This window comes from Neolamprologus multifasciatus, chromosome 19 (genome assembly GCF_963576455.1).
Source record: "Neolamprologus multifasciatus chromosome 19, fNeoMul1.2, whole genome shotgun sequence".
Lineage (NCBI taxonomy): Eukaryota > Metazoa > Chordata > Actinopteri > Cichliformes > Cichlidae > Neolamprologus > Neolamprologus multifasciatus.
The window spans coordinates 3,483,063-3,510,138 of record NC_140457.1 but is presented as its reverse complement, the minus strand read 5'-3'; the positions used below and the strand labels follow the sequence as shown (position 1 = coordinate 3,510,138).

General features: G+C 40.1%; 2 protein-coding genes across 7 annotated transcripts in view; one reads left to right on the top strand and one right to left on the bottom strand.

Annotated features, from left to right (window-relative positions):
• The window catches only part of fndc5a (fibronectin type III domain containing 5a), a 50,576-nt gene extending 35,265 nt beyond the window's left edge, over positions 1 to 15,311 (top strand). The window contains exons 4-6 of one of the 2 annotated variants that reach the window (XR_014871170.1): positions 6,345 to 6,434; positions 6,601 to 6,798; positions 7,183 to 15,311. Coding sequence is in view for 1 of the 2 variants with exons in the window: in XM_085143243.1 (XP_084999369.1) it covers positions 6,345 to 6,434; positions 6,601 to 6,734; positions 7,183 to 7,242 (284 nt within the window). In the remaining variant the exon portion in view is untranslated. The remainder of the gene's footprint in view (positions 1 to 6,344; positions 6,435 to 6,600; positions 6,799 to 7,182) is intronic. The other variant, XM_085143243.1, reaches the window with a different exon arrangement.
• LOC146495723 (uncharacterized) lies at positions 14,608 to 24,950 on the bottom strand. Of its 5 annotated transcripts, XM_085143242.1 has the most exons (9): positions 24,785 to 24,950; positions 23,734 to 23,832; positions 23,560 to 23,614; positions 22,751 to 23,191; positions 22,059 to 22,627; positions 20,538 to 20,629; positions 20,309 to 20,409; positions 16,191 to 16,290; positions 14,608 to 15,892 (listed from the first exon to the last, which is right to left on the bottom strand). In XM_085143242.1, the coding sequence occupies exons 3-9, from the start codon at positions 23,576 to 23,578 to the stop codon at positions 15,760 to 15,762; spliced, it is 1,455 nt and encodes a 484-aa protein (XP_084999368.1). In that variant the 5' UTR covers positions 23,579 to 23,614; positions 23,734 to 23,832; positions 24,785 to 24,950; the 3' UTR covers positions 14,608 to 15,759. The 5 variants fall into 5 exon arrangements, with proteins under 5 accessions (XP_084999368.1, XP_084999367.1, XP_084999364.1 ...); XM_085143241.1 differs by having other exon boundaries at positions 22,059 to 23,191; positions 23,722 to 23,832; positions 24,785 to 24,949; XM_085143238.1 differs by having other exon boundaries at positions 22,059 to 23,191; positions 24,785 to 24,948.
• Between the last annotated feature and the right edge of the window lie 2,126 nt (positions 24,951 to 27,076).

Genomic DNA, 27,076 nt, shown 5'->3' with positions numbered 1-27,076 from the left:
AGAGCTTATATTATATTTTTACATGCTGTGGAGCCATTTTTGGGAGCATTTCAACTTGCTATACATCAATACAACCATTATAGCCTAAATTTTAATAATATGTCTGCATTAAGTGCATAGTAATTGCATAGATAGCAAAAAAGTGCAATAAAGTACAAAAAAATTGAAAATCCTTTTTGTTTTTTTAACTTATATTTCTAGTTAGAGAAATTTAAGAGGCTTATCCCTCAAAACTGTAAATACAAAAAAGTTGCACAAAATAGTTTCCCACCACAGGAAATTTATTTTGAGTGTCTTCATAGTTTTATTTTTGAAATACACCAATTTTTATATACTGCAGGAAAAACGAAAAATAAATATTATAATGCAAATTTGCAAAAAAGCAGCATATGCATCAAAATAAACTATTTCCAGCAGTGCAATATGAGTCCTAAGCATCCCAGAAACGACACAGAAAGTCATAAAGTCAAAGATAACATTTAAAAACACCAGTATAGGCTCATGAGGCCCTGATGGTAAAAAACTACATTTCCTTAAAATGACGTCAATTCCGGTTTCGGGCAGGACATGGCGGACATGTGATAGTTCACGCTGACGTCTATTCCAACATAGGAAGTGTTATGAACAGCTGATCGGATCGGCAAAGCGTGTTTCTGGAATATTATGTTTTTGTTCCTGCAAGCGCTTTTTATGCAGTTTTTGCAAAGCTATATGTGCAAGGAAACTGTGACCGAGGACAAGCTGATGGTATAAGATGCAAGTACAACTCCTCCGGTTTCATATGCAAAAACATTATTGCGCTAGCTTACGTAGTTGCAGTGCTACCGGGATTTAAAAATAGTTATGCAAAACAGAGCGTGCAGCTCCGGTTTTAAAGGGTTAAATAGGGTCAAGTTGGCACTTACATGTAATCTGCTTGTGCTAACGTAACAATCAACTATGATAAGTCAGGGAAATTTGCAAACATGTTTTGATCAGCATAAACACAAACTCACATTAACTTTTTAGCTTCAGAGTCCAGCCAGAACCCCGAAGATGTGGAACAGAAATTAAGGAATTGCTCCACAAATAATGATGCAGTTGTTGCATGACGGCAATTTAACTGCAAAATTACACAGCAGCTTGGCAACTTTGCTTTGATATGGGAACATAACAACAATGCAACCAACTGGTAAGAAGATGAGTCGAGTCCCAAGTGTAATCTTATAACAATCTCTCTGCATTTCTAAATTTGGCAACAATTATTTGGAAAACTTTGATAATCTTTCCGAGACTGCACTCAGTCCGAGTCAGACTGCAACTGTTTGGAGACAAGTTGCCTCCCACGAGAACAAAAACTGGGCAACTATCTTGCAATTAAAAATAATTAGCCCAAACAACTTCTATAATCAGTTGCTGGACAAATTCAGTACTATTGCCAGGTAACCACTGATTTTACCACGGAGCTCGCTGTCCTATTTTTGCTAATAAACTCTCTTTAACTCTTCAGCTCCCTACTGCAGAATTTGTGACGACCATTTGCGTTGGTGTCAGAACAAGAAAATGTATTTGCAGCGTGCTCGTCCTGCTTTCTTGCCTAAGTCAACAAGCCTCAGTAGACATAAAGCACCCATCCTTGATCCTTCTACTCACTTGTTAGTCCCTCTCGCCTCACAGAGATGTGAGCGGAGAACAGTCGATGCAACAGGCACTGATCAGAATGAGGCGTGCTGGCCTCAGAGCTGTTACTTCAGTGATGTGAATAAAATGTTTGACGTATCTGCATCATAAATAGTTTTGTTACAGCTGGATTTTATGAGCTCAGGTGGAAGAGTGTTTATACTTCATGCCGCTTTTAATTAAATTCACGGCATGGCAAGATGTGACAGGACATAATGTTTTCTAATCACACTGAGACGGTGAAAATGAGAAAGTCTGATCATCTTAAATAGCTAAGAAAGAAAAAGTTTTGATTTTTTTTAAACCATGATTGATCTGTCCCAGCTGTGCACTGCACCTCTTTTATGCACTGAAGGTAAAAACACTTCTGCAATGATGCACCTGTGTGTCCTCAATTACATCTCCTCCTACAGACTCCCCTCTCATCTGTCCTCCAGATGCATTTAAGAAACCGAGAGATCCTTCATCACAGCGTAATGAGACCGATTTCTGGGTTAGAGACATGAGGATGGACATTTAGACCTCAATAAAATAAAAAATAAATCAGTCTCCTTTTAAATGAATGCTATTCATTAGTTTCCAAAATGCTCTTTCCACGGGAGACGACTTTTAAAAGGCCAACAAGGCTAAAATATTAAAACTAAGTGGAACTTATTGATGGCTGTAACAGATAAAACCCGCCTGGTGTCTGGATCTCGGTCAGAAAGCATCAGAGGTGTTTTAGAGCAATGCAGTGAGCCCCAGTGAGGCCAGCTTGCAACCGTGTCAGGTGCCCAGGGCTGCTGTACTTTGATTATTTAATACAAGGCAACAGAGGCCGATCGATCAGCAGAAATGCTTGATGCTAAAAGCTACTGGAGCGTGGGGTTCCTGCCACACCGGGCCCTCCAAATGTCACACACTGCATCTAATAAGAGTGCTCGCCACGCTGCAGTGAACTTTATATCAAGCCTGTGACTTCCTCAGTACTCAGCATTGAGGAAGAGTCGTTTGTGTTGTTGTTTTGCTCAGTGGATGTCTGCAGGCACCCACAGGCAGACTTTTCTCTTGATGGTCATGACTTCAAAGATGGAATTTCATTAAGGCTGGTGTAATTAAAGAAGACCTATTGTGTTCATTTCCAGCTCCATATTTCTATTCTCGGATTAGAGTAACCTTTAATGCTTCACAGTCCAGTGGGACTATGTTGAGCCTCTTAGTTTATCCTCTGTGTAAAACAGGCCATTTTAGTTCCTTTTGCCATCTCTTTTAGCCAACTTTCTAAAGCCAAGATCAGAGGAAAACTGTCTGAAACAGTGTTTGGTGAGAGCAGGGTGAAGTCTGACCTCAATTGTACATATTCATTATATGTAGCTGCAACTGCAGCAGCTATCTGGAAGCAGTTGGATAGCATAGTGGTAAGACTCCATGCCTTTGGAGCAGGAGTCACAAGTTCGATTCCTGCTTGGCTGAGTCTGTATCCAGTAAGCACTGAATGGAATGAGTTACATTCCATTCCTATGCAATCTTCCACAACACACATGCTACGGCAAGGGGACGCCAGGTCAGGGGGAGCTTGTGCTAACTCCCAAGCTAGGAGAGAGACCAGCTGTATATTTTTTATAATACTTTCATTATATGTGTATAAGTAACTAAAAGTATTCATTTGTATCTTTATTCATCATGAATACTAGTAAGATACTAGGCTTAGATATAAAGATACTAGTAGATATTAGTAGATACTAGTACTCTTAGATATAGTATATCTTAGTACTCTTTATTTAGATACTAAATAGAATAATTTTCGTATATATATTTATTTATTTATTTTATCTTTATTTAGTAAAGATACTAAATAGTATTTAGTAAAATAAAGATACTATTTAGTATCTTTATTTAAAGAATAAAGTATCTTAGATATTAGTATCTTTATATCTAAGTATCTTAGTATTCATGATGAATAAAGATACAAATGTATGATGAAGAATGATAATACTTATACACATATAAAGTAAGTATTATAAAAAATATACAAATATACAAATATATAAATTTATAATATATAAAAATTTAATTTGAGAATCTTTTTCAGTTCTAAGAGCTACTGGTGGAGAAGAGGGACATGGACCCTGAGCCAAGGGGTGAAAATGGCTACATGGCAACATTAATACAAGATGTGATATATATATATTGATGTTCATGTCGATGTCAGCTGGATAGTGTAGTGGTAAGACTCTACGCCTTTGGAGTGGGAGTCACAAGTTCAAGTCCTACTTGAGCCTCTGCATCCAGTGCTTATCTTTCATGGTGATGAGGTACAACACATGTGCTACGGCAACGGAGGAGTCAGGACGCCAAGACAGGGGGGACGTTGGCAACGTCAGGAAGAAGCAACATGAGTGTTTTAGCTTAGAATGTGAGGTTTGTTGGTTTGTTGAGAGAGATCAAGAATACTGAGAGCACAAATGAGAGTTCAAGAGTACTGAACTGGTGGCCTACCATTCAGAAGGCTACGTGGTGTTAGGAGACATTACTCATAAAGCTAACATGGAGGCTAAGATAATCAAATTACCTGGGTAGGTGTAAAACATCTTGGAATAAATGACGATAGTAATTAAATGGTAAAAAAAAAGAAAACATTTATTTATTTAGTTAAAGTTTTAAAAAAAACCAAAACAACAAGAATACAATGTTTAGTTAATCCAGTACTAAACTTAAATTTAGCAGGCAAATTACCTGTAGTACTGGATTACTTTATTTATATTTCTTTATTCATTTGTTTTTTTTTTACCTACACAGGTAATTTGATTATCTTAGCCTGCTGTTCCTTTATAGAGTAATGTCTCCTAAGACCACTGTTAGCCTTTGAAGGAGGCCACCAGTTCAGTACTCTTGAACTCTCATTGCGCTCTCAGTATTCTTGATCTCTCTCTCAACAAACCTCACATTCTTAAGCTAAAACACTCATGTTGCTTCTTCCTGACGTTGCCGACCTGAGGGAGGGCGATATCCCCCCTGTCTTGGCGTCCTGACTCCTCCTTGCCGTAGCACATGTGTTGTACCTCCTCACCATGAGAGAGAAGCACTGGATGCAGAGGCTCAAGTAGGACTTGAACTTGTGACTCCCACTCCAAAGGCGTAGAGTCTTACCACTACACTATCCAGCTGATACCAACATGAACATCAATATATATATATCACGTCTTGTATTAATGTTGCCATGTAGCCATTTTCACCCCTTGGCTCAGGGTCCATGTCCCTCTTCTCCACCAGTAGCTCTTAGAACTGAAAAAGATTCTCAAATTAAATTTTTATATATTATAAATTTATATATTTGTATATTTTTTATAATACTTACTTTATATGTGTATAAGTATTATCATTCTTCATCATTCATTTGTATCTTTATTCATCATGAATACTAGTAAGATACTAGTATCTTAGATACTAGTATCTAAGTATCTAAGATACTAGTATCTTAGATACTTAGATACTAGTATCTAAGATACTAGTATCTTTATTATAGATACTAGTATCTTAGATACTTAGATACTAGTATCTAAGATACTAGTATCTAAGATACTAGTATCTTTATTATAGATACTAGTATCTTGGATACTTAGATACTAGTATCTAAGATACTAGTATCTTTATTATAGATACTAGTATCTTAGATACTTAGATACTAGTATCTAAGATACTAGTATCTAAGATACTAGTATCTTTATTATAGATACTAGTATCTTAGATACTTAGATACTAGTATCTAAGATACTAGTATCTTTATTATAGATACTAGTATCTTAGATACTTAGATACTAGTATCTAAGTATCTAAGATACTAGTAAGATACTAGTATCTTAGATACTTAGATACTAGTATCTAAGATACTAGTATCTTTATTATAGATACTAGTATCTTAGATACTTAGATACTAGTATCTAAGTATCTTAGATACTAGTATCTTAGATACTAGTATCTAAGATACTAGTATCTTTATTATAGATACTAGTATCTTTATTATAGATACTAGTATCTTTATTCATCATGAATAAAAGATTCTTGAACTTTATTTTTTCATTTGTTTTTTTTTCTTTTTTTTGCATGTGCACTTAGACATCACCAGGGTATGGAGTGACACATCAGTGTGTCTAATGTTGTGGTTTATGTGCAAGTATACCATCAACACTGACAGAAATACTTTGCAATAGCTGCCCTATGTTGTGACCACTATGCATGAAGGGCATGGTCCCTCGCTATAACGTAGTTCACTCCTGTACAGAATTCATTCAGCTTTTCAAATTTACATAAATCTTCGATCGCTAGCAGTGTGACTCTGAAGTGCTGTACTGTATGTTTGTACGTTTTCTCCCCAACAAACACAACAATGTCGAAAAGCACCTGCAGGTGTCTTTGGTCTCATTCTGTAATACTGGACTTATTTTTCTACAAAGGTTTGAACTTTGAGTGTTTAAACAAGAGAGAACAGTGTGAAAATGTTCACGCCTGTCTGAGAAAAGTGTAAAAAGTGTGTAGTGAGGGGTTTTAAAGCCTTAAAACATCTATAATATAATAAAAAATAAAGTTGGCTACTTCGCAGATTTTATCTATCGCGGATAAACGAGGACCACTGTAATATATATTCTCTATAGTGTTAGTTTTTTAATATAGGCTAATTTCCTGTTTCCTCTAAAATCTTTTTTTAGACGAAGTAACAATGGAGGAAGTGGGACAGACGACCCAGCTGCGGGCTGGGGAGCTCATCATCATCGTGGTGGTACTCATCATGTGGGCAGGTGAGGACAAACCTGTTCAGTAAACCAGGATCAGACGGCCTTTGTGTGGATTACACTCGATTTTCCCAATTTTCTGTAAACACAACACAAAATCCAGCTTTTAATGTTTAGACGATAACAATACCCAGATTTGTCCGATCATGAATGCCAACCATCTCTCCCCCAGGTGTGATCGCCCTCTTCTGTCGCCAGTATGACATAATCAAAGACAACGAGCCGAACAACAACAAGGACAAAGCCAAAAACTCCTCAGAGTGCAGCACTCCCGAGCATCCGACGGGGGGGCTGTTGCGCAGTAAGGTATAACCCACCCCCCTCCCCTCCTCCTCTCCCTGGGTGTCTCCCCCTCAGCGGCGCCGGGCAGGTGAATGGTCCCGGCCACTTCTAGACTTTTTTTTCCCACTGACACTTCATACGCTCCCATGGTGTCATCTGAGCGTCAGGCTAAAGCTGAACATTGCTCCAACATGGCGCCATTACGTGCATGACTACGCAGCATCAGCTCGCAGCAGTCATGGCTTCCAATAAGTTCTAACTGATCAATGCACAGAGCACATTTCATAACCATGTATCGTGTGCTGACAGCACAAGTCCAGAACTAATCTTTATTCCTTTCACTCTCCTACAAACATCAATAAAGCATCCAAGCAGCAGCAGAGGCATCCTCATACTCATTGAATTTTATAGTGCGACTCCTGCGAGTCCTGCAGTCGTCTCATACCTGTCGTCTTCTTCTCTCCTCCCACAGTTCCCCAAGAACAAGAACAACAACAATAGGATGCCATCTGTCAACATCATTGAGGTGTGACTGCCAGGACGTCTTCTCTTTACCTAAAAGACTTTGTGTTCTCACAAACAAGCGGGCCCCTTTTAAGCCCATCTGCTTGTCAGGATGACGCTGGGACTCTGGGCCCCTCGGCAGCGCCTTCTCTCCTTCGGGCCTGGCGCCGGAGCGAGACCGCAGGACTCTGGGCGTCGAGCATGCTCCCTCCGCCTGCGCCGGTGTGAAGAGGCAGCGGCTGCTCAGTGACTACTGCACTGTGGGGCGGCAGCGATTAGAGCCGAATGGCTCTGGTGTTGGAGAGACTGCAGATAAACAGGCCCCAGGGACCAAAGCTGATAAACAGAGCCAGAGACCTTTTCATTCTCTCTGTCACCTTCTTCTCAGCGTCTTGCAGTGTTATCAGTGACCGCAAAACCTGGGCATTTCCCTTTTCTGGGTTGAAATCGTCTCTTCTGCTTTAATCTTTTATATCCACGCATAACTTCATCATTACGTGTTGCGTTCTGTACTCTTAAGTGGGCTGTTAGGGTGTAGTTGTTTAAATTTTTACAAGGTGCCACCAGTACAGTTTTGTTGTTCTGGTATTTTTGTTTCATTGATCCTCTCTCGGGCAGAAGCTCTTTGCCATCTTGTGGATTCACTTGTTTTTTTCGCCCCCTCAGGGAATCCAGACTCTACCACCTGGCTAATTTATGAGATGTTTCTAAAATGTGTTGTGACAACGCCAGAGCAGCTTTTGAGAGGGCTGCTACCAAAGCTGAATCACCAGGACTCGATCAACAAGATAAAAACACTTAAAAGCAACCTCTGATCTGAACAAATATTCACAGTAGAGTTCATGAGAAGCCAGGTTTCATCCTACTTCTTGTCCCTCATGCTTTTATTCTGAAATGTTACATTCCATGTCCAGAATGAGCCCTTTAGTATTCCCTCGTGTCTTTCTCTCTGAGGGGGATGAATCTCAAAGCATTCTGGAGAGGAGCTGAACTGCCATAATGGAGTGCATTCATCTAATTAACGAACTCTAAAAGGGGCTGGACTCTCGGAAGAAGAGTTTCCTCTTCAGAGACACACAGGAGATCTCTTATATCAGCAATAACAGCCCTCAGAGGAAGCGCAGAATCGAGGACTCGAACGCCGCAGCCTCTTTGAATAAAATCCCGACCTCTCAGCATGTTGTAATGTTCAGGCAGACGAATGAACTGCACGTCCAGTTTGGAGGGAATCAACTCCGAGCCCCAAACGTCCTTAAGCGCTGTTGTAAAAACTTTGGTTTCCAGTGGTTAGCATGGGATTTAAAAAAAACAAACAAACAAAAAAAACCTAAAAAACTTTCTTTTTGTTAAATGGGGCCCAACTTGCAACCCTACGATTTCTTCGTCACCAGACAGAAGGGCTTCTATTCAGACTTTTTCACCAATTTAAAGTCAACATCTGTGCTGAAACATAATGGTATATGGCACATCTGGGAGCAAAATGATGCATTCGAGGGCTGATTCAAACTCAGTAGTACTGCCTTAAAAATAATCACACCATATGATTTTTCTAAATAAGATGGAAGCCCCTGTATCTCACGCCATGATATTTATCTTCCACCCAGTATTTAAATGTGTGCAAAGACAAAGGGAAACATTACAGATCGATGCCGTGTTGTCTGAGAGATGGCTGGCCTTTAATGTGTAAATACATTTAAAATTCCACTCTTGTTTGGTAGCATTGGAGCTTTTAATGAAATATGACAAGACTAAAGGGAGGATGTATAGTCTCGTATTGTAAGAGGGTACCGCTACTGCTAGTGAATTTTTTTGTTTAGACACGGCTGTTAAAGTCCTGTCATTGAATACGTTTTTCATGGCACTCCTCTACCGTTATGTGCTTCTATTATGTCATTATGCTGTTTATGTGCATTGAAAAGAAGAGTGTTTTTCATGAGGGACAAAGCCCTGGATATTTCACATAATCACCCAGACGTGGTGTTCGAGGGCCATTCAAGCTGCTGGGAATCCGTATCGACGGGCAGCTTCTCATTCTGCGATGCACCGACTCGTCTTATACTGCGAACGCAACAGGTCCCGGCTCCTCAGCCTTGAATGCAGTGGAAAAGGGAGGCAGTTAAGAGAAAAAGCAATGAACAGAATGAGTAGACTGATAACTAATGCAATGGCAGGTTTCTATCACTCACGAGCCTCCACGAGCAGCGAGCCCTGCTATTTGCTGCACACCACTCCCCCGGTCTCCTTTCCCAATTTCTTCCTCTTCACCGCAACTGTCACATGAAGGTTTAAAATGTGAGTCTGTCTAATGTAAAGGTCTCTGACTAACACTTCTGTCTAGCCAGGACAAACTTTTGTGAAGTGATCACCACTTTAATTAAAACACTTCACTTTACTCAGCTGAAGGCTGAATCCGTTTTATCCCCCCGGAACATTTTCCCCGGTGGCAGACTCTCCGATCAATAGGCATCCTTCCACACAGTGAAGGATAATGACGAGAATCGTCTCCATGGATTTCTTTGAACATCCAACAACATATTTATCATCTGCATTCCCCGAAACAGTGAAAGTCCTTTGCTCCTCTTTGGTATCGAGTCAGCTAGCAACGTATGAAGTTCATTTAAAAAGTTGTGATGATGGTACGCTCTGTGTTGACACTGTAAATACTGTATTCCTTATTAAAGATTTAAATGTAGGGCTATTGTGGCAGGTTGTCAAACTTTACCAATAAATAGTTTGACATTTTGGGAATTTGCAGTTACACGAGAAGATCGACACTTCTCTTAGCAGCTGGTTAAATTACAGCCAACACATTCTCAAAGTAAGGCATGTGTGCCAGCAACGTGGGGTAGAAAATAATCCTGTTTTGTCAGATGCTACAAGATGTCATATGGTGTTGTTACCTTAATGCACCAGCCACAGCCACCACAACACAACAGTCCAGTTTTAAAGACCCACAAAGTGAACATTAGGAAGTTGGAGGTTCGGGTCGTCTGCTGTTCCCGTTGGGAGCTTTCTGTTTAACTCTTCAGTCGCTCTTCAGCCGTGTAATAAAAGCTGGATACTTCCTCTAGCTTATTGGGTTAGAGTTCGCACTGCTTCACTTTCCTGTCTAATGTTTGATCCGCAGCTGTCCCAACGTGAATGCAAAACCAAGGGGTCCTATGCTAGTGTCCAAATTTCATGATTACAATTAATTTCTGTCTCACTAACCTCATAAGTCCCAAAGAACAACTGTGTGCGTCTGTGAGAAACCAGCAGTTTTAACAAAACAGCAGTATTTGCCCCCTGGGAATGAGAATGGGTTGCTGGCTCGAGCAAGAGTACAAACGCGGAAGCGCAGTCAGTCTCTTCATCTAACTAATGGCTGAGAAAGCCATCAAGTGGATGTCTGAAAGTGCCAACCCTTTCCCTTAAGGGTTGCAGCTTCAGCAGCTGAGCACTAGGCGAGCTCTCCAACTTAATACATGGAAATTATTTATTTGGTTTTACACACAAGTGTTTGACTATTTTAACAGCTACACAGTGGCATAACATGTTTAATTAAGTGGAAGGCATCTGGGTATCTAATTAGAGTCCACTCATTACTACTGTGGACAGTGCAGTTCGCTCAGCCGTCGCCACTGCTACTGAAAAACTGATTACTGGGATTTAAGTTGGCTGAAGGCGGCACCCAGCTGCTGCCACTCTGACTGGAACAGGTTAAGCAAACAGTGGCCAGATGAAAAATCTTTCCTTAATCGCACTCGACGACCGGTGACGACAGCACGAACTCAACATTCCACGTGAGCCCTGTGGCGTCAAACCACTCGTTAAAAAAGGCCCGAAACCTTTTCGCCTGCTACCGTTTGTGCTAAATCAATGCCTGAGAAAAAAAGAGGAAAAAAACGATGCTCGGTTGCAGTGACGGGATTTTAACAACTTACACAACATGTGTTTTGTTTTAGAGTAGAAACATGCCTGGAAATACATGAAGTTTGACCGTTTCATTATGGGATTCTTGAAATTTAGGATGACAAAGAAGCATGGTTTAGTAAAAATTAACTGCTTTACTAGTGCTATCATGTTTATATTCATTGTATGGAGTGTACAGCAGTCGTTGCTTAATGAGGGCTAGCATGGTTTAACTATTATGCACAAGGTTACACAACTTCAATTATGAAGAATATGGTGTATGCTTACTTGTGTATGCTTAAATAAAATATCTAATATTTTCAAAATAGTGGTGTGTGTTTGCTCCTTGTTAAAAAACCATGAGGACAGCTGGTAATGCACCAGAGAAAAGATGCGACTGGTGATTTCTAAGCTTTAAGAAAAGAAAAAAATATTTCAGCAAGAAAAAAAGCTTAAATTCAGCAGACTACAGCTGACAGACTTCTCCTGCGTTTAAATAAAAATACAGTTTAGTTTCACGGTTGCTGTGGAGGACTCAAAGTTTGACAAAGAGATGTGTCTTGCTGAAAAATTCAGCCGTCAACGTGGTTTTGGGCGAATGCATTTCCCGTCCAGTCAGCAGCTACGAAAACGTGCATGAATTCGTAATGGCTCAGAAATCAATGGAGGCTTTAGCAGCGAAACGACAAATCACTCGAGTCCAACATTAGACTGCATTTGCTTTCGCATGTATCAATACGAGAGCGAACGCCGGCTCGACTGTTTGGCTGAGCAGGCGAAACGAGGCGGTCGGATTTTATAGCTGACTCGTTATTTGTAGTCTGTTTTGACAATTCCCAACACAGCTGCGGGAAAACTGTGAGGCACGTCAGGTAAACACAAAGCTGTGTTACTGCCTCCGAAGGAAACAGGAGGGGGGAAAGTATAACACACAAAATAAAACACAGCTGGAAGGTGTAGATCAGCGCGCCAAGTGCGCACGTGCCCTGCAGTCTGCAGTTTCACGAGGCCTATGCTGACACACACCTACATACCTTCTGCTTTCTGGCTGACCGGGCGGGAACAGGCTGCCCTACGATCTGCACAGACACGATTACTTTAACCGCATGCATTATTCATGGAAAAGACCCCTGCTCCGTGTTTCTGTGTGTTCACCTGGGCTGCCAGAATAAAACTGACAAAATGCAGCATTATTCACCAAACATTAACACAGGAAGACAACTGTAGTGGGAGCTGAGCATTATTATGATGACTCTGTGACTCTAGGGAGGGAGTTCTCTGCTAAGAGCCGGTGGCACTTACACTTTTCATGGAAGGTTTAATGAGAGCACAGTGCATTGACTCCACCGAGCAGCAAACAGTACAAAGAGGTCGCTGCTGCTTTACAGTAAAAAAACAACAATTTAAACTAATATCTATAATTTAAACACCTTCCTGTTTAACCCCAACTTGTAGTGTGTGGCCAAAGAGGTAATTTGATTAGCAGTTCAAAAGAAAAGGTATGAAATCTCCACCTTCAGAAAGATTAATACAGTACTGCACAAAAGTCTTGAGCCACCATCACTTCTTTGTTTTGATTCCAAGGAGTCAGACTTCCTAAGAGGTTTTTTTAAGGTGGCTTTGAGGAATAGTTCTCCAGCTTTCTGCAGGTCTTTCAAAGTCTTTCTTTGGACACTGGCTGCTTTGTCAACCATTTTCAGTCCAGACCCTGTACCTGAGCATTTTCAAAGGATTATTTGTTTGTTTGTTAAGCTGCTTAAAACTAAACTATGACTCACTCAAGGAGAAAAAAAGAGGTAACGTAAGAGACCATTTTTAATTGTATCTTTAGGTACCTTGTTAGTAGCAGTCTGTTGCAGAAACTCGTCATTTGTTCCCACCACAATACCATCCGGAAAGCATTTGATTGGCAAAGCTTCATTTTTCCAACATGATAACGATCCCAAACACTTCCAGTCGAGTAAAAGCAGACCTGGACACAATGAAACACTACCAGTCAACAACTGGCCTCCCCAGAGCCTGGACCTCAACATCACTGAAGCAGTGTGGGATCCTCTAAACACAGCCAACATCCAAAGGAGAGCTTTGAATGTCCTCCGAGAAGCCTGGAGAACCATTCCTGAAGACTACTCGATGAAATTATAAGAAAGCTGCCGAGAAGAGTTCAGACTGTGTTGAATAAAAAGGTGGTGATACCAAATAGTGACTTTCAAGCTTGTTAGTTGTACAGACTTGCTTTGCATGCTGCATTTCTATGTTTGCTCATCTTTCAATACATTGCTGTATACACAAATATTTTGTTTTGTTTTTAAATGAGGGGTGGCTCAAGACTTTTGCACAATAGTGCATCTGATCCTAAACACAGTCAATGACACATTTTTGCCTTTATATCAAATTTGCACAGTAGACTAAGCTTATGTTTGAATTCTATTTTTACATTCATTTTCTTACTCTCACACTGTTGAACAGCCGGTGCTCCAGCTGAAGGATTGAAAATTAAAACTGTCTTACGCACATCTAAACACTAATTTAATGAAACCCGACTCCGACATGCTGCGATACTGACAGGTCTGTTACCTTACGCACTGCAGGCTTTTCTCCACAGCTTCAAACTTTATAAAATTGCAACTTTATCAATTCAGACGTACTTTTCCAGTCTTCCTGCTAACGCACTTTTAGGTGAATATGCTTGGAGTTGGAGCTGAAAAGCTCACCCTGATTGCTGATGTTTAAGTAAGTGAAGCCAGACAGGGAAGAGATATGCTGGATATCCTGAGCTTGTGTCACGGTTAGGGGTGGGGAAAAAAATCGATACTGTGTAGCATTGTGATATTTTGTTTGCTAATAATGTATCGATACAGGGACAGCAGAAATCGATATTTTGTTACAAAAAAGGTTTTTGTGCTCTGACTTCAGAGCATGTTGATCCTTTTTCTGAGCAAGAATCCTGACATTCCTTCACTGTCCAAATGTGTTTAACTTTTTTTTTGGCAGCAATAAACATGACAGTTTACTTATTTTAATTTAAGACATGTTTTATTTTTATTAAGTGTAAAACTTTTTTATTTAATGTAAAATTATATTTTGTTTTAATTTACTTTCAAATTCTTCCGTTGCTGAAGGGGCTGCATAGTTTTCATAAACTGCATAGTTCAGAATAGCTATAATTGTACCAGATGGTTGATTCAGTTAAGTTGGACTAGACTGTAATACAAACCGTTCAGTTTGTCAACAATCAAACTGAAATGAGAGAAAGACTGAGTGTGAGACTTTGATATTAGATAAAATGAATATTGATAAAGTTTACCTTTATGTACAGAATCTGAATATCGCAAAATATTTTAAAAAAATTGCAATAATATCGTATCGCGCGTTAAGTATTGTGATAATATAATAAAACCCCAAACACTGAGATTTCAGCTGATGCCTTTAAAAGAAAGCACAAAGGACATTTGTTTAGGCCACAATCTTAACAAACAGGCACGATTATGAAAAAATAAACTGCACTGAGAACTGTTTTATTCCCAGAGAAAGTATTATAATTCAGAACACAATCAGACACATTTACAACACCGGTAATGTTGGACGAAGATGAAACAGCTGGTATGTTGGTGAACTGACCTGGCAGGTATGACATAACAGCCTGCCTCCATATCAAACTCAAAAGTGCGTCAGTAAGTGTGCCGCAAACAGCTGCTCGCAAATCCTGATGATAGCGAGCACATGTTTCAACACATTACAGGGTTTTCAAACATTTACAAAGACATTTCACATTGAAAAGCTTTCCTGCTTCTTCCCCGTATCAAAATATGACAAATCCCTGATAACCTGTGATGTACTGATCCAACTTTCTCAGTCAGATAGATACCTTGGCTGTGAGTATCCGTTACCCATCGGCATTTCTCACTGTGACGATGAGGCTTGAACATCGTTTTCAAAATTCTAGATGACCGGGGAATAGCCATTAGCCACGCTTTTCAGACATCAAAACACATCAACACTTAATTAAAAATAACCAACAACCTAGAAAAAAAGAACTTGTTAGCGTATCAAGCAGGAAATTATGTGACAGCTCGTGAGATAGTGAAGAATTTAGCAGGACAGATGGGCCTGATGTCACTTGGAAGGATGCAAGTACTGGATGGGCACACACCACATTGACACATGCACCAAGTTTTAAATAAAAGACAAACAAAAAAGCAAAAGTGCAGCAATCAAACAGACAAACCAGGCAACCAAACACAAATTCACCCAAGAAACAGAAAAAGTGCAAATATTTGACACGAGGCAAAACGAGCCCCTTCCAGACACACACCCTCCTCCTCAGTAACCCACTGCCCGATCCACACAGCTGCACATGTATGAATACACTAATTAGCAATAACACGTACATATTTTCTTTTCAGTTATTAAAACATTACTTTTATCGAGAGGAGGGGTCTATCAGCTCTCTCAGCAGAACTCTGCACCTTCTTATCGACATCAGTGGAGAGAGCTAAATATTTAAAGCGTGGCTACACTTCACTACAGCTACAGCGCTTGTGCGTGCTGTGCCTCTCTCTATGATGTCTGAATGTTGCCAGCAGCGAGGTTATGCATGTCTTAAAAGGGCCGTATTACACCATAACAGTAAAGGGTTTCTTGCTCAGACATTTTAGACTCGAGGACAGTGGCATCTTTCAAACAGTTTAGGAACTTTTGAAAAGCGTTCGTGTGAGCCATAATTCTTGCGTTGCCATTCTCGGAGCGTCATCTCTGGCTTTGTACCAAAGCGACTCTGGTAATTTCTGAAATTAAGCAGATTCATATGGAGATTATTAAAACTTTAAATAAAGCTAAACTAAACTAGATATAAAACATGACATTATGTGCTTGTAAAACTAAATTTAGAGGATATTTTCATTTAATCTTTGACAAATCTGTCAGGAAGCATTTGATGAACTTCGCTGAGATAGTCTGAGACGACTGAACAAAGCCAGACAACTAAAACTAAACTTGATTTTTTACAAAAAGACAAATAAAACTCAGACTTATGTATTCTGAATCCACAAAAAAAAAAAAAAATTCCAACAAAAGGTGGCGTACCGGCAGGTTAAGTCAGCGGGATGCTGCCACCGTTTCCCATCCTTGCCCACTTTCTCACCAGCAACACTGTTCATCACGCTCAGCAGCTCAGACATGACACCTGAAGGAGGCACAGATGTTCGAACATCAAAACTGAAGGTCATATGTGACTGAAGGGAAGAGTCATGATGAGACACAGAGGGGAAAAAAGCTTCCAAGTGAGAGACGTTTACACGTTAACTTGTCAGGCCTGTTTTGGCTTCCCTTCATTGAATTCAAAATCCTGCTCCTCACATACAAGGTCTTAAATAATCAGGCCCCATCTTATCTTAATGACCTTGTAGTACCATATCACCCTATTAGAGCACTTCGCTCTCGCTCTGCAGGCCTACTTGTTGTTCCTAGAGTATTTAAAAGTAGAATGGGAGGCAGAGCCTTCAGTTTTCAGGCCCCTCTTCTGTGGAACCAGCTTCCAGTTTGGATTCAGGAGACAGACACTATCTCTACTTTTAAGATTAGGCTTCAAACTTTCCTTTTTGCTAAAGCATATAGTTAGGGCTGGACCAGGTGACCCTGAATCCTCCCTTAGTTATGCTGCAATAGACGTAGGCTGCCGGGGGATTCCCATGATGCATTGAGTTTTTCCTTTCCAGTCACCTTTCTCACTCACTATGTGTTAACAGACGTCTCTGCATTGAATCATATCTGTTATTAATCTCTGTCTCTCTTCCACAGCATGTCTTTATCCTGTCTTCCTTCTCTCACCCCAACCAATCACAGCAGATGGCCCCGCCCCTCCCTGAGCCTGGTTCTGCTGGAGGTTTCTTCCTGTTAAAAGGGAGTTTTTCCTTCCCACTGTTGCCAAAGTGCTGCTCATAGGGGGTCATATGATTGTTGGGTTTTTCTCTGTATCTATGAAGCGCCTTGAGGCGACTTTTGTTGTGATTTGGCGCTATATAAATAAAAGAAAAAATAAATAAAATAAATAAAATAAACTTACATCTATAAAATAATTACTTTTACTGTCATTACTTACAGTAAAAGTAACTGTATTACTTAGTTAATACTTTCTGTACCGCTAACTGCTTATTTAATCAATTAAAAGTCGCCAAAGCTCTCCGGACTCAGTAGCCGTGGAGCTCTAAAACTCCATTGCCATTAACATCAGCACTAAAACTGCACCGCGAGCTCCATGGCATCGGTTTCCATGGCCGAGCAGCTCCTGTAGGTGTAACGTGTAGGTGGTCCAGTACTTAGAATAAATAAATCTGTGAAATTATTACTAACTAAAGCATTGAAATAAATGACACAGGTAACACTACATGCTGGTTGGCTTTAAGACAGACCCCTGCATGCTGTAGCTGACAATCGACCTGCAGCAAAGTTTACAAAAAAAAAAGCCACCAAGCTTAAAGGTCAAGACAGTTTTTTTATTTCTGTGTGGAGGCGAACAGAATCGCTTTCCTTCACCTTTAAGTTTGTTTATCGTGTGATCTGATAAAGCACTCTTACTGGCATTTTACCTGCAAGGGTTTGGATAGATTGCAGAAACAACCGTGGCTGCTGTCAACTGTAGAAAAATGTTTTCAGCGCGCTGCGTGTGGAGTCAGAGAGGCTCCGCCATAAACAACTACAGCGCCGTCCTCGCTGCTGCTGCTGCGTCATCAACTTTCATGTCGGCTAAAAGCGAAGCTGCTCAGGCTGAATCTCAGAATCACGCTTTACAGCCAACACACGTCTACATTTTAGTCGCAAACTCGAGGTAAATGTTAAATGCATCCTTTACTGTGAAAACAATCCTTACTTCAGCTAGTTTTCTTCACATGTGACTCAGTAATGGTAGAAACTTCATCTCTGGCTCGTAAGGGCCGACCGCTGACCAATCAGCTTGCCTCAGTGCAACATCCTGCAATTACCAGAACCCTGCACACATATTCTTGGCCTATCAATCAAATTCCTTTCACTTTGCTATGTGGCAAACTGAAACGATTTCATGAGAGTAGCATTTAATGTTTAAATGGATCCAGCTTAAAGTTTCAGTTCTAATGTACAGCCATCAGCTGAAGAAAACAGCACTGAGAGCGCACTCAACAATAAAATAATTAACCAGAATTTAAAAAATGATAATTTCCTGCTCTGTGCATCACATCACCATGTTAACGATTTGCTGCAGCATTCGTCTCCGGTGCTTTTTACAAGAATGTTGCCTTTTTGAAGCCTTTGTACAGGGTGGGCCATTTATATGGATACACCGTAATAAAATGGGAATGGTTGGTGATATTAAAGTCCTGTTTGTGGCACATTAGTATATGTGAGGGGGCAAACTCCTCAAGATGGGTGGTGACCATTGTGGCCATTTAGAAGTCGGCCATCTTGGATACAACTTTTGTTTTTTCAATAGGAAGAGGGCCATGTGACACATCAAACTTATTGGTAATGTCACAAGAAAAACAATGGTGTGCTTGGTTTCAACGTAACTGTATTCTGTCATGAGTTATTTACAAGTTTCTCTGTGTTCACAGCCATTGACATGTCGAAGAGGTTAACACGTGAGGAGCGGATCGAAATCGTGTTGATATCTGGTGAACGCAGTAACCGGGTCATTGCAGCAGATTTCAATGCAAGACACCCTACGAGACTGGTTCAGTGTTGGATTTGCCAAAATTAGACGCAAGAAAACTGTCACTAATGAAGAACCATCAGTGGCTGTCGTAGCTTCATTCAGCAAGAGCCCACAGCGTAGCAGTCGAACCCCCTTAGACTTATCTTTGGGGTCACCTGAAGACAATTGTCTATGGTATGAAGATACGAGATGTGCAGCACCTGAAACTACGGATACTGGATGCCTGTGCTAGCATTTCTCCTGCGGTGTTGCTATCAGAGTGGGAGAAGAGGGTTGCATTGACAATCCAACACAATGGGCAGCACATTGAACACATTTTATAAGTGGTTAGAAACTTGTAAACAACTCATGAAAGAATAAAGTTTCAGATGGTTGTTAAAAATCTACAGGGTGGGTTATATGGACACACCGTAATAACATGGGAATGGTTGGTGATATTAAAGTCCGGTTTGTGGCACATTAGTATATGTGAGGGGGCAAACTCCTCAAGATGGGTGGTGACCATGGTGGCCATTTAGAAGTCGGTTATCTTGGATACAGCTTTTGTTTTTTCAATAGGAAGAGGGCCATGTGACACATCAAACTTATTGGTAATGGCACAAGAAAAACAACGGTGTGCTTGGTTTCAACGTAACTGTATTCTTTCATGAGTTATTTACAAGTTTATCACCACTTATATAATGTGTTCAATGTGCTGCCCATTGTGTTGGATTGTCAATGCAACCCTCTTCTCCCACTCTTCACACACTGATAGCAACGCCAGGAGAAATGCCAGCACAGGCATCCAGTAGCCGTAGTTTCCGGTGCTGCACATCTCGTATCTTCACACCATAGACAACCAAAGATAAAAGTCCAAGGGGGTCAGATCGGGAGACCTTGGGGGCCAGTCAACTGGCCCACGACCACCAATCCACTTTCCAGGAAACTGTTCATCTAGGAATGCTCGGACCTGGCACCCATCTTGAGGAGTTTGCCTCCTCACATATACTAATGTGCCACAAACAGGACTTTAATATCACCAACCATTCCCATGTTATTACGGTGTATCCATATAAATGGCCCACCCTGTAGATTTTTAACAACCATCTGATAACATTTCTGGAGTAGGTGGCTCTCGCGGGGATCGTTTTTTGTAGAATAAGTCATGATCTGTGAAACACCAAAGATGTGATATTCATGTCGGGTATGTAGACGGAGATGCATAATTCGGGGCCCAGGTTAAAGGTTACTTTGTCAGAAAGCGAAACAATGTTTTCAATTTGTACCTTATCCTAGAATTCATGAGCACATACTCACAGCACACGTAAAGCATCAGCTACAATCAGGCTCAGAGGACTACTGAATCATCATTTCAGGGAGTCATTGCCATGATGTCTGCCACCATTTCTCGCATGTTTCCATAAATATCATAGTAAAAAACATTGACTATCAGTTTCCTCTGAGGTAAACCATCAAAATAAATGTTTAAATAGGAGAAGAAGAAAAAATATGGGAGAAAAGAACAACATGCTCTTACCATTATGTGCTCCCTGTTTCTCCTGCATATGTCTCATTACAGAATTGACATAGAGATGCTTTTGCTTCTCCCAGTCTGACTTCCTGCTGAAGATCACAGGCCTGAAAAGATACAAACACATGGCCCCACAAATCTGTAAACATGAGGCTTCTAGAGAACAGGCCGAGCACCTCTAAAAACCAGAGCGAGGTTAGTGTGGTCCCACTGCTCCCCCTAGAGGTAACAGTACCTTTGAGTCCCGGAGCACTTGGCAGTCGGAGCACGCGACTCTTCCTCTGGTTTTGTGGTTTGCTGGCATGGAACAACAACTTTTGATTTCACCTTGAGGAAGCACAGAATATTTGTGTATGATTACTGGGTTATCACAGTTTTTTTAGCTTTACAAACATCATTAATTTTAGAAAAACTTTTAGAGCATTTTCTTTGAACTCTTAATATGACACAAAACACAAACAAATATATTTTAGTTCAAAAATTCAGGTGGAGCTGATGGGATACACGGGGCCACAGGAATCATGCTGACCTAAGGGAGTATTCTGCCTTACAATGTTATTCTCACAACCAGAGGAAGGTGAGAAACAAACCCTGACCCTCAGTGAGACAAAGGAGAGCTCGCCAATGTCAATCAGCTTAGAAAATATCTGTGTCGATCCACTGCAGCTCAACATTTACCTCTCCAGAGATGTCCTCGACCACGACTGTGATCAAACTGATTGGTAACAATATGCTGTGTAAAGAGCTCAATCGTGGCAAACACATGGATTTATGCAGAGATCTTCCTCCAAGTGCACCACAATCTGCTCAGTTCAGCTAACATACCCCTGGATTAGTGAGAATCATGATTTCCAAGTGTTACAAATGACAGACGTTACTTTTGTCTTAAAATAAATTGTTTTTAAACCGCAAAAATGGGCCTAGGTGCTATGACATCACCATCTATTTTCATCTTAGGTAACTTTATATTCTGAATCACGTTGTGATCTCCGTGAAACCAGTCGATGAGCATGCCCTCGATAACCCGCCTTTTCTGCCTCTCAAAATGATCAAAATTTATAAAACGTACTTAATGTTTTACTCAACATGACATAAAACGATCAGCAAAGTGTTAACAGAGTTCACAGCTGAGGACTGATTTACAGTTTTCTTTCACAGCCGCAGCTATCGCCCCCTTGTGGCTGTTAAAAAGACAGCAGGTTTAAGGCACTTCTGTGTAAGCTTCACCTTTCATACCCAGAAGACGCATCAATATTTTATAATTCAATACTGGCTTTTCAGACAAAGAGGTTACATGGGGTTAAGTCTGTTTAGGCTACGATACCAACTTGATTGTTTGTTAAGATTTCAATTAACACACATCTTCCAAATTGTCTGAGATGCACCACTGCACACGTCCCTAGTAAAGCATGCTGCATTAGAATGGAGTTCAAAAGCATCAAACTCACTGAAGTAATTTACTTCCTGATAGAGAGATTTGGGCCAATTGGGGCCAATTCTCTGCACTATTTTGGCTCTTACGGCTCAGTTATGGCACTGGGCAATGTGAGGTGGACCCGTGGCTGAGATAGGAGCCAAAATTGGGCCAAACATTCATTGCTATCTGGGTCAGGACAAAACTTTGTCTGATTTATTTGGATGTTCTTGTGTGTTCTTGCAAAAAAACAAAATATATATATACACACACACACACACACACACACACACACACACACACACACAGAGCACTGCTGTAAAGAACAGGAGCAAAGTGTACCTGTACTTGAAGAGGTAAGGTATTTTCCCAGGCATCCTCCAGATTGGTATCTTCTGTACTGTGTCCAGATGACTGTGATGCCAGACTTCTGCCACCAGCAGTGTTTGGCCTGACTTTGCCATACGGAGAGGATTCAAGCATGGGAGGACCTATATCCCACACCCCCTCAGTCTCACCGTCTAAACTCTCCACAACTGAGGTCACCGGCTCCATGAAAGGCCCACTGACAGCAGGACTCAAGACGTCCACTGCAACAGTAAGGCCTCCAGAGGTCACAGTTTGTTTATTATATTGTGGCTTGGGTGATCTTTGAGGATGGCAGCCATTCTCAACCACCCTGAGACGGGGGTTTGAGTTACCAGTGAGCTGTTTAGAGTTCAATAACCCAGCTCCTTTATGGTCATTTATGGAGGACAGAGATACATAGCCTCTATCATCACTGACTCCCAAACTCTCTCGTCCAACTCTTCTTCCCATCTCTTCTAAGTGTTGAACAGCAGGAAATTGTTTCTCTGGAAACGTGTTGCAATGTGGAGCTGTGCAGCTTTCTGCAGGATCCAAATTACCTGCTGCAGTACAGGTATTAATGGGGTTGAGGTAACATATTGCATCTACATCATAGTCAAACACAGGGGAAAATTTTAAAAGGATATTCTCAGATGTAATATGTTTTTGTACGATCTCCTCATCACCTCCTGGATCTGTGGAGGATGCACACTGCTTGATGTGCTCCGAGTGTAGCCAAGAGTTCACAGGCTGTTTTACTGCACTCCCAACATTTTGCTTTTTAGGTAAAGGTTCAGGATAAGACGATGCTGATTGCTGTCTCACAAAAGGGCTGGAATAGTCCGTAAAACACTCGAGGTCAGGGGACAAAGCCTGTGGACTAAGGGGCTTTTTTAACAGACTAACATAGCCTTCATCAGGACTGGAATAGTACGGTTTCCTTTTATTCATCCAGTTATTACAGACCTCAATTTCTAAATGATTAAATGTAGAAAACCTTCCCGACTGCTGCAGATCAGCCTTGTTACAGGTCATCCTTGAATACATGGAAAGAGGTTTCAAATGTTCGAATATGGGTGGTTTCAGACAGCAGACCATCACGTTATTTCTTGCTTTTTTATCCATACCTGTTGAGGGTGAAGAAAATTCAACATTATCAGTTATTTTCTTCCCAGTACACACGATTTCTGGGCTGACCACTCAAACTTTATGCCATTTATTTGTTCCCCCATTTTTGTTTAGAAAACAAAAACCTCCAATATAACAAAAGAGTTTTCCAACTTTAAACATTTAGCCAGCACAACACCAACACAAATATTAATCACAACCTCCATGAATGTCCTCCTAGTTGCTCAAAGTAACCAATACACTGTCGTATCCCACAGCAAAACTTAAATAACACCAAGGTCACTTGTCTTGTTGTGTTGTTATGAGATCATGCAGTCCACACTACCCAACAGCTGTGAGTTTTAAAATCAATTTTGCACTTACTCACCCTGGACTTTATGAGCCATCTCCACCTGCTTTGTCCTTTTGGCTACCTAATGTTGCTGTCAAAGCCAAACACAAAGCACAGTGTCATCCTCAAACTTTTCTTAAAGGTTATTATGCAAAAGTTTTACCAGTGGCTCCATAGTGTAATGGTTTACATATTCACCTAACAGGATACCTGGTCTGATCCCAGGAAAAGGCACCAGGCTTGTGCCCCCGAGTTCTGGCGTGAAAAGCTGCAGATCAAACCTGCAGAGTTACCTGCTCTGACGACCACCTGTAAACAAGCAAGCAGCCAAGTAGCTTTTGAATTAAAAATATATATATATATATATATATATATATATATATATATATATATATATACACACACACACACACACACACACACACGTAGAATAAAAGCAAAAAGGAAAATACAAAACTCTAACCTAACTCAAGTAAGCTCCAAACTAATAAAAACTCCAAACACAAACATGCACAAACAACTCTAATATCACCCCAGGGGTGATCTTCCCCCAATTTTTTAAAAGTGGATTTACATTTAAAACAACAACAAAAAAAAAACTTTTTTGTTCATCAAATGGGCAGAAATTAACACATTTTTCTTTATGTAAATCGAGAAATTCAATCACCACATCACAAGTCACCGGTTTGAACTGTGCGGTTTTGTTTTGACCTTTTTTTGTCTTTGACTTCGATTTCTACAGTCATATCACAGGTAGGTAAAACTGCACGCGTGAGCTAATTAAAAAATAATTTTCATATTTATATTGTTAGTTAAGGTAATTTAAATTATGTTGAAAATTAAAGATAATGCTATGGGTTTGGGGGACTTTGTACATTCTCTAAAAAAAACAAAAGCAAACTATATCACCACTAAAAACACTTGCGCGCATTTCCCTTTAGTTTTTTTTACGTTTCGGTTTATTAGCTTAGAGTTAGCCAAATGGTTAGCCAAACAGTCGAAATCAGTTTAGTTGAGCCCAAACGTTCCTCCGCACTTGGTTAAAGACAAACTTTTTGTTGGCCTTTTTGTAGGCAAGGAGACTCTAGCCCCGCGTTATTTTTTACATTACCTAACTTACTTCTCACCTGCTCGGTCCTCAAAAACACACGTCCTTGCGCACGCTCAGGGCTAACATTAGCTTTTAGCTTGTTACCTTCATCGATATTTTTGGATATGCTACAGCTGTAAGACCACACAAATGACATGAAATAAAACTCACCTCTTTCTTGGAAATTAATCTGCTAGACACGCGCCCACGTACTTTATGCACACGCTTTCCTCTCTCGGTAGCGCGCACAGGTGTTTAAACACACGACGCTCATAAAGGTTAAATGAGCAGGTGACACTGCAAAGCTCAAACTTGAGGTGAACAAACTGACACGAAAACGCGCACATGTTGTTTACATTAGATTCCCAAACTACAGTTCTGTGCTAACGCTTCTGATTGGCCAGAGGCTTAAAGTACATTTAAAAAGATTAGTTCAGTCTATATAGTTATTTATGTCTCTTCAGTTTAGGCCCACACACTGGAGTAAGGTTACGGTTTACATGTTAAATGTCACTGCCCTTTTATTGACTTTATTTTTAATACATGTTAAAAATAGAAAAATAGAGGTCATCTCCATGTCTTTAACACATTCCTGTAGTTTAATTGATGTGTCATCTGGCTTTATCGATAAATCCAGGGATCATCTGCAAATCAACTAATAATCTTAAATATTGATAATAAAAATGTATTATCCCCAATTTAATACGTTTTTGGATAACCCTTTCCTTTCATAAATGAAATAATTTACTTGTATTTACTTGGATTAGCTAAACCTTTATGATGTGAAACAAATGACAAATATGCAAAACACTAAGTCATCAGAATGAGGGTGAATACTTCATAGAATTCCTGTTTGCAACGTGATGCATTCATGCCCCAGGTTGACTTTGTTCAGGTAATAGGTCTGTAAACTGAGGAAGCCTCAAGTTCATCTAGATGTCAAATTCTTCCCAGGCCAGCTCCTCCTCAGGGATGGATACAATATCACGTATTAGATGATTGTGTGCAATACCTTCGTTGTAATCATCCTCAGTCAAGAACTATAAGAGCTCTACTTTTCAATATAAAGCACCTTGAGATAATTGTTGTTGCAAAATAGCAAATTCACTGAAGAAATTGACTAAATTTCTCGCTTTATACACAATATCCTTTTTCTTAGTATGTCACTGTCACCGTCTCTAAAAATTAAAAATTAATGTGCTGGGGCAAAACCTGCAGACTGATTGATTCTATTCAATTAGTGTTATATGAATATTTTAAGCGAGAGTGCACCATTATGGATCGATAAATCTCAACCACCCAATACAAAGCTGCATGTGAAAAAGGAAAAAGCAAAAGCAAAATTATAACCCCTAAAAAAAACTATTTTAAATGATGGACCAGTGCAAATTATCAAAAATGATGGAAGCAATTTTAACTACTATTATAATTTACATCTTCTGGTACAAATCAGATTCTTTCTGTGAGGAGGGAGGATCTGAGGAAAGCTCCAACTGATGCTTAATTTTATAACTGTAAGTGTTTATTCTGGATTTAAATATAATTAGAGTCCCTTTTATTGAAGCCAAATAAGCCTCCGACTGAATGCTCCTCTTATAGGGGAATTAGTCTTATGGGATGTGATACAAAGATTTGTGTAAAGCACTCTCTGGGAGACCAGATAAATGTGTGCCTAATTTGATAATAGATGATCAACAAGGTTTTGTTAAAACGAGACAAGGCTATTATAATATAATGTACTTTATGAGAAAAACAATAGTAAGGACACTGCGCTGTTATCACTGGATCCATGTAACCATCTCTTACAGGTGCTCCACAAATATGGACTGGGTGAAACATTTCTGAAATGGATCCGGTTATTGTATACAAACCCAAAAGCACAAGTTTGTGTATTTGTGTATTTGCTCTCACAGCCATCGCTGTGAGAGCAAATACAAGAATATCAGGTATCAGGAGGAGGAGGAAGAGACCATTTAATTTCTTTATTTGCAGATAATATTATATTTTTTGACTAATCTGAAAGATAGTATCCCTAATTTAGTAACATTGATTAAAAAAATGGAGAATTTTCAGGATACAAAATTAAAAATTCTAAATCAGAGTTAATGTTTCTTAATGAGGAAGAAAGAAGGCCTGTTGTGGCCACCCCATTTAAAACAACTAAAACAGGCTTTAAATATTTAGGCATTAGGATCACCTCAAGCCTCAAGGACATAACCTCAAATTATGTTCCCCTTGTAGAAGAGGTCACGGAAACGCTAAACCATTGGTTAGTGTTTCCGTGCCCAACTAACATCGGCCACCAATTATTTTTGCCCAACAACACCTCCCAGCCTGGGTTGACACTGAGCAAGAATCTGTTCCAGGTCTTCCCTTACACACTTTTCTACATCCTTCAAACACTAAGACATTAAAAAAAAGAATACAAAGAACCCTTTCTTAATTTGGCATGCAGCACATAAA

Coding starts and splice junctions, on each gene's coding strand:
- LOC146495723 (XM_085143241.1), bottom strand. Junction 20,630..22,058: donor CCTTACCTCTTCAAGTACAG/GTACACTTTGCT, acceptor TGCTTCCTCAAG/GTGAAATCAAAAGTTGTTGT. Junction 16,291..20,308: donor GAAACAGGGAGCACATAATG/GTAAGAGCATGT, acceptor TGCCTCCTTCAG/GTGTCATGTCTGAGCTGCTG.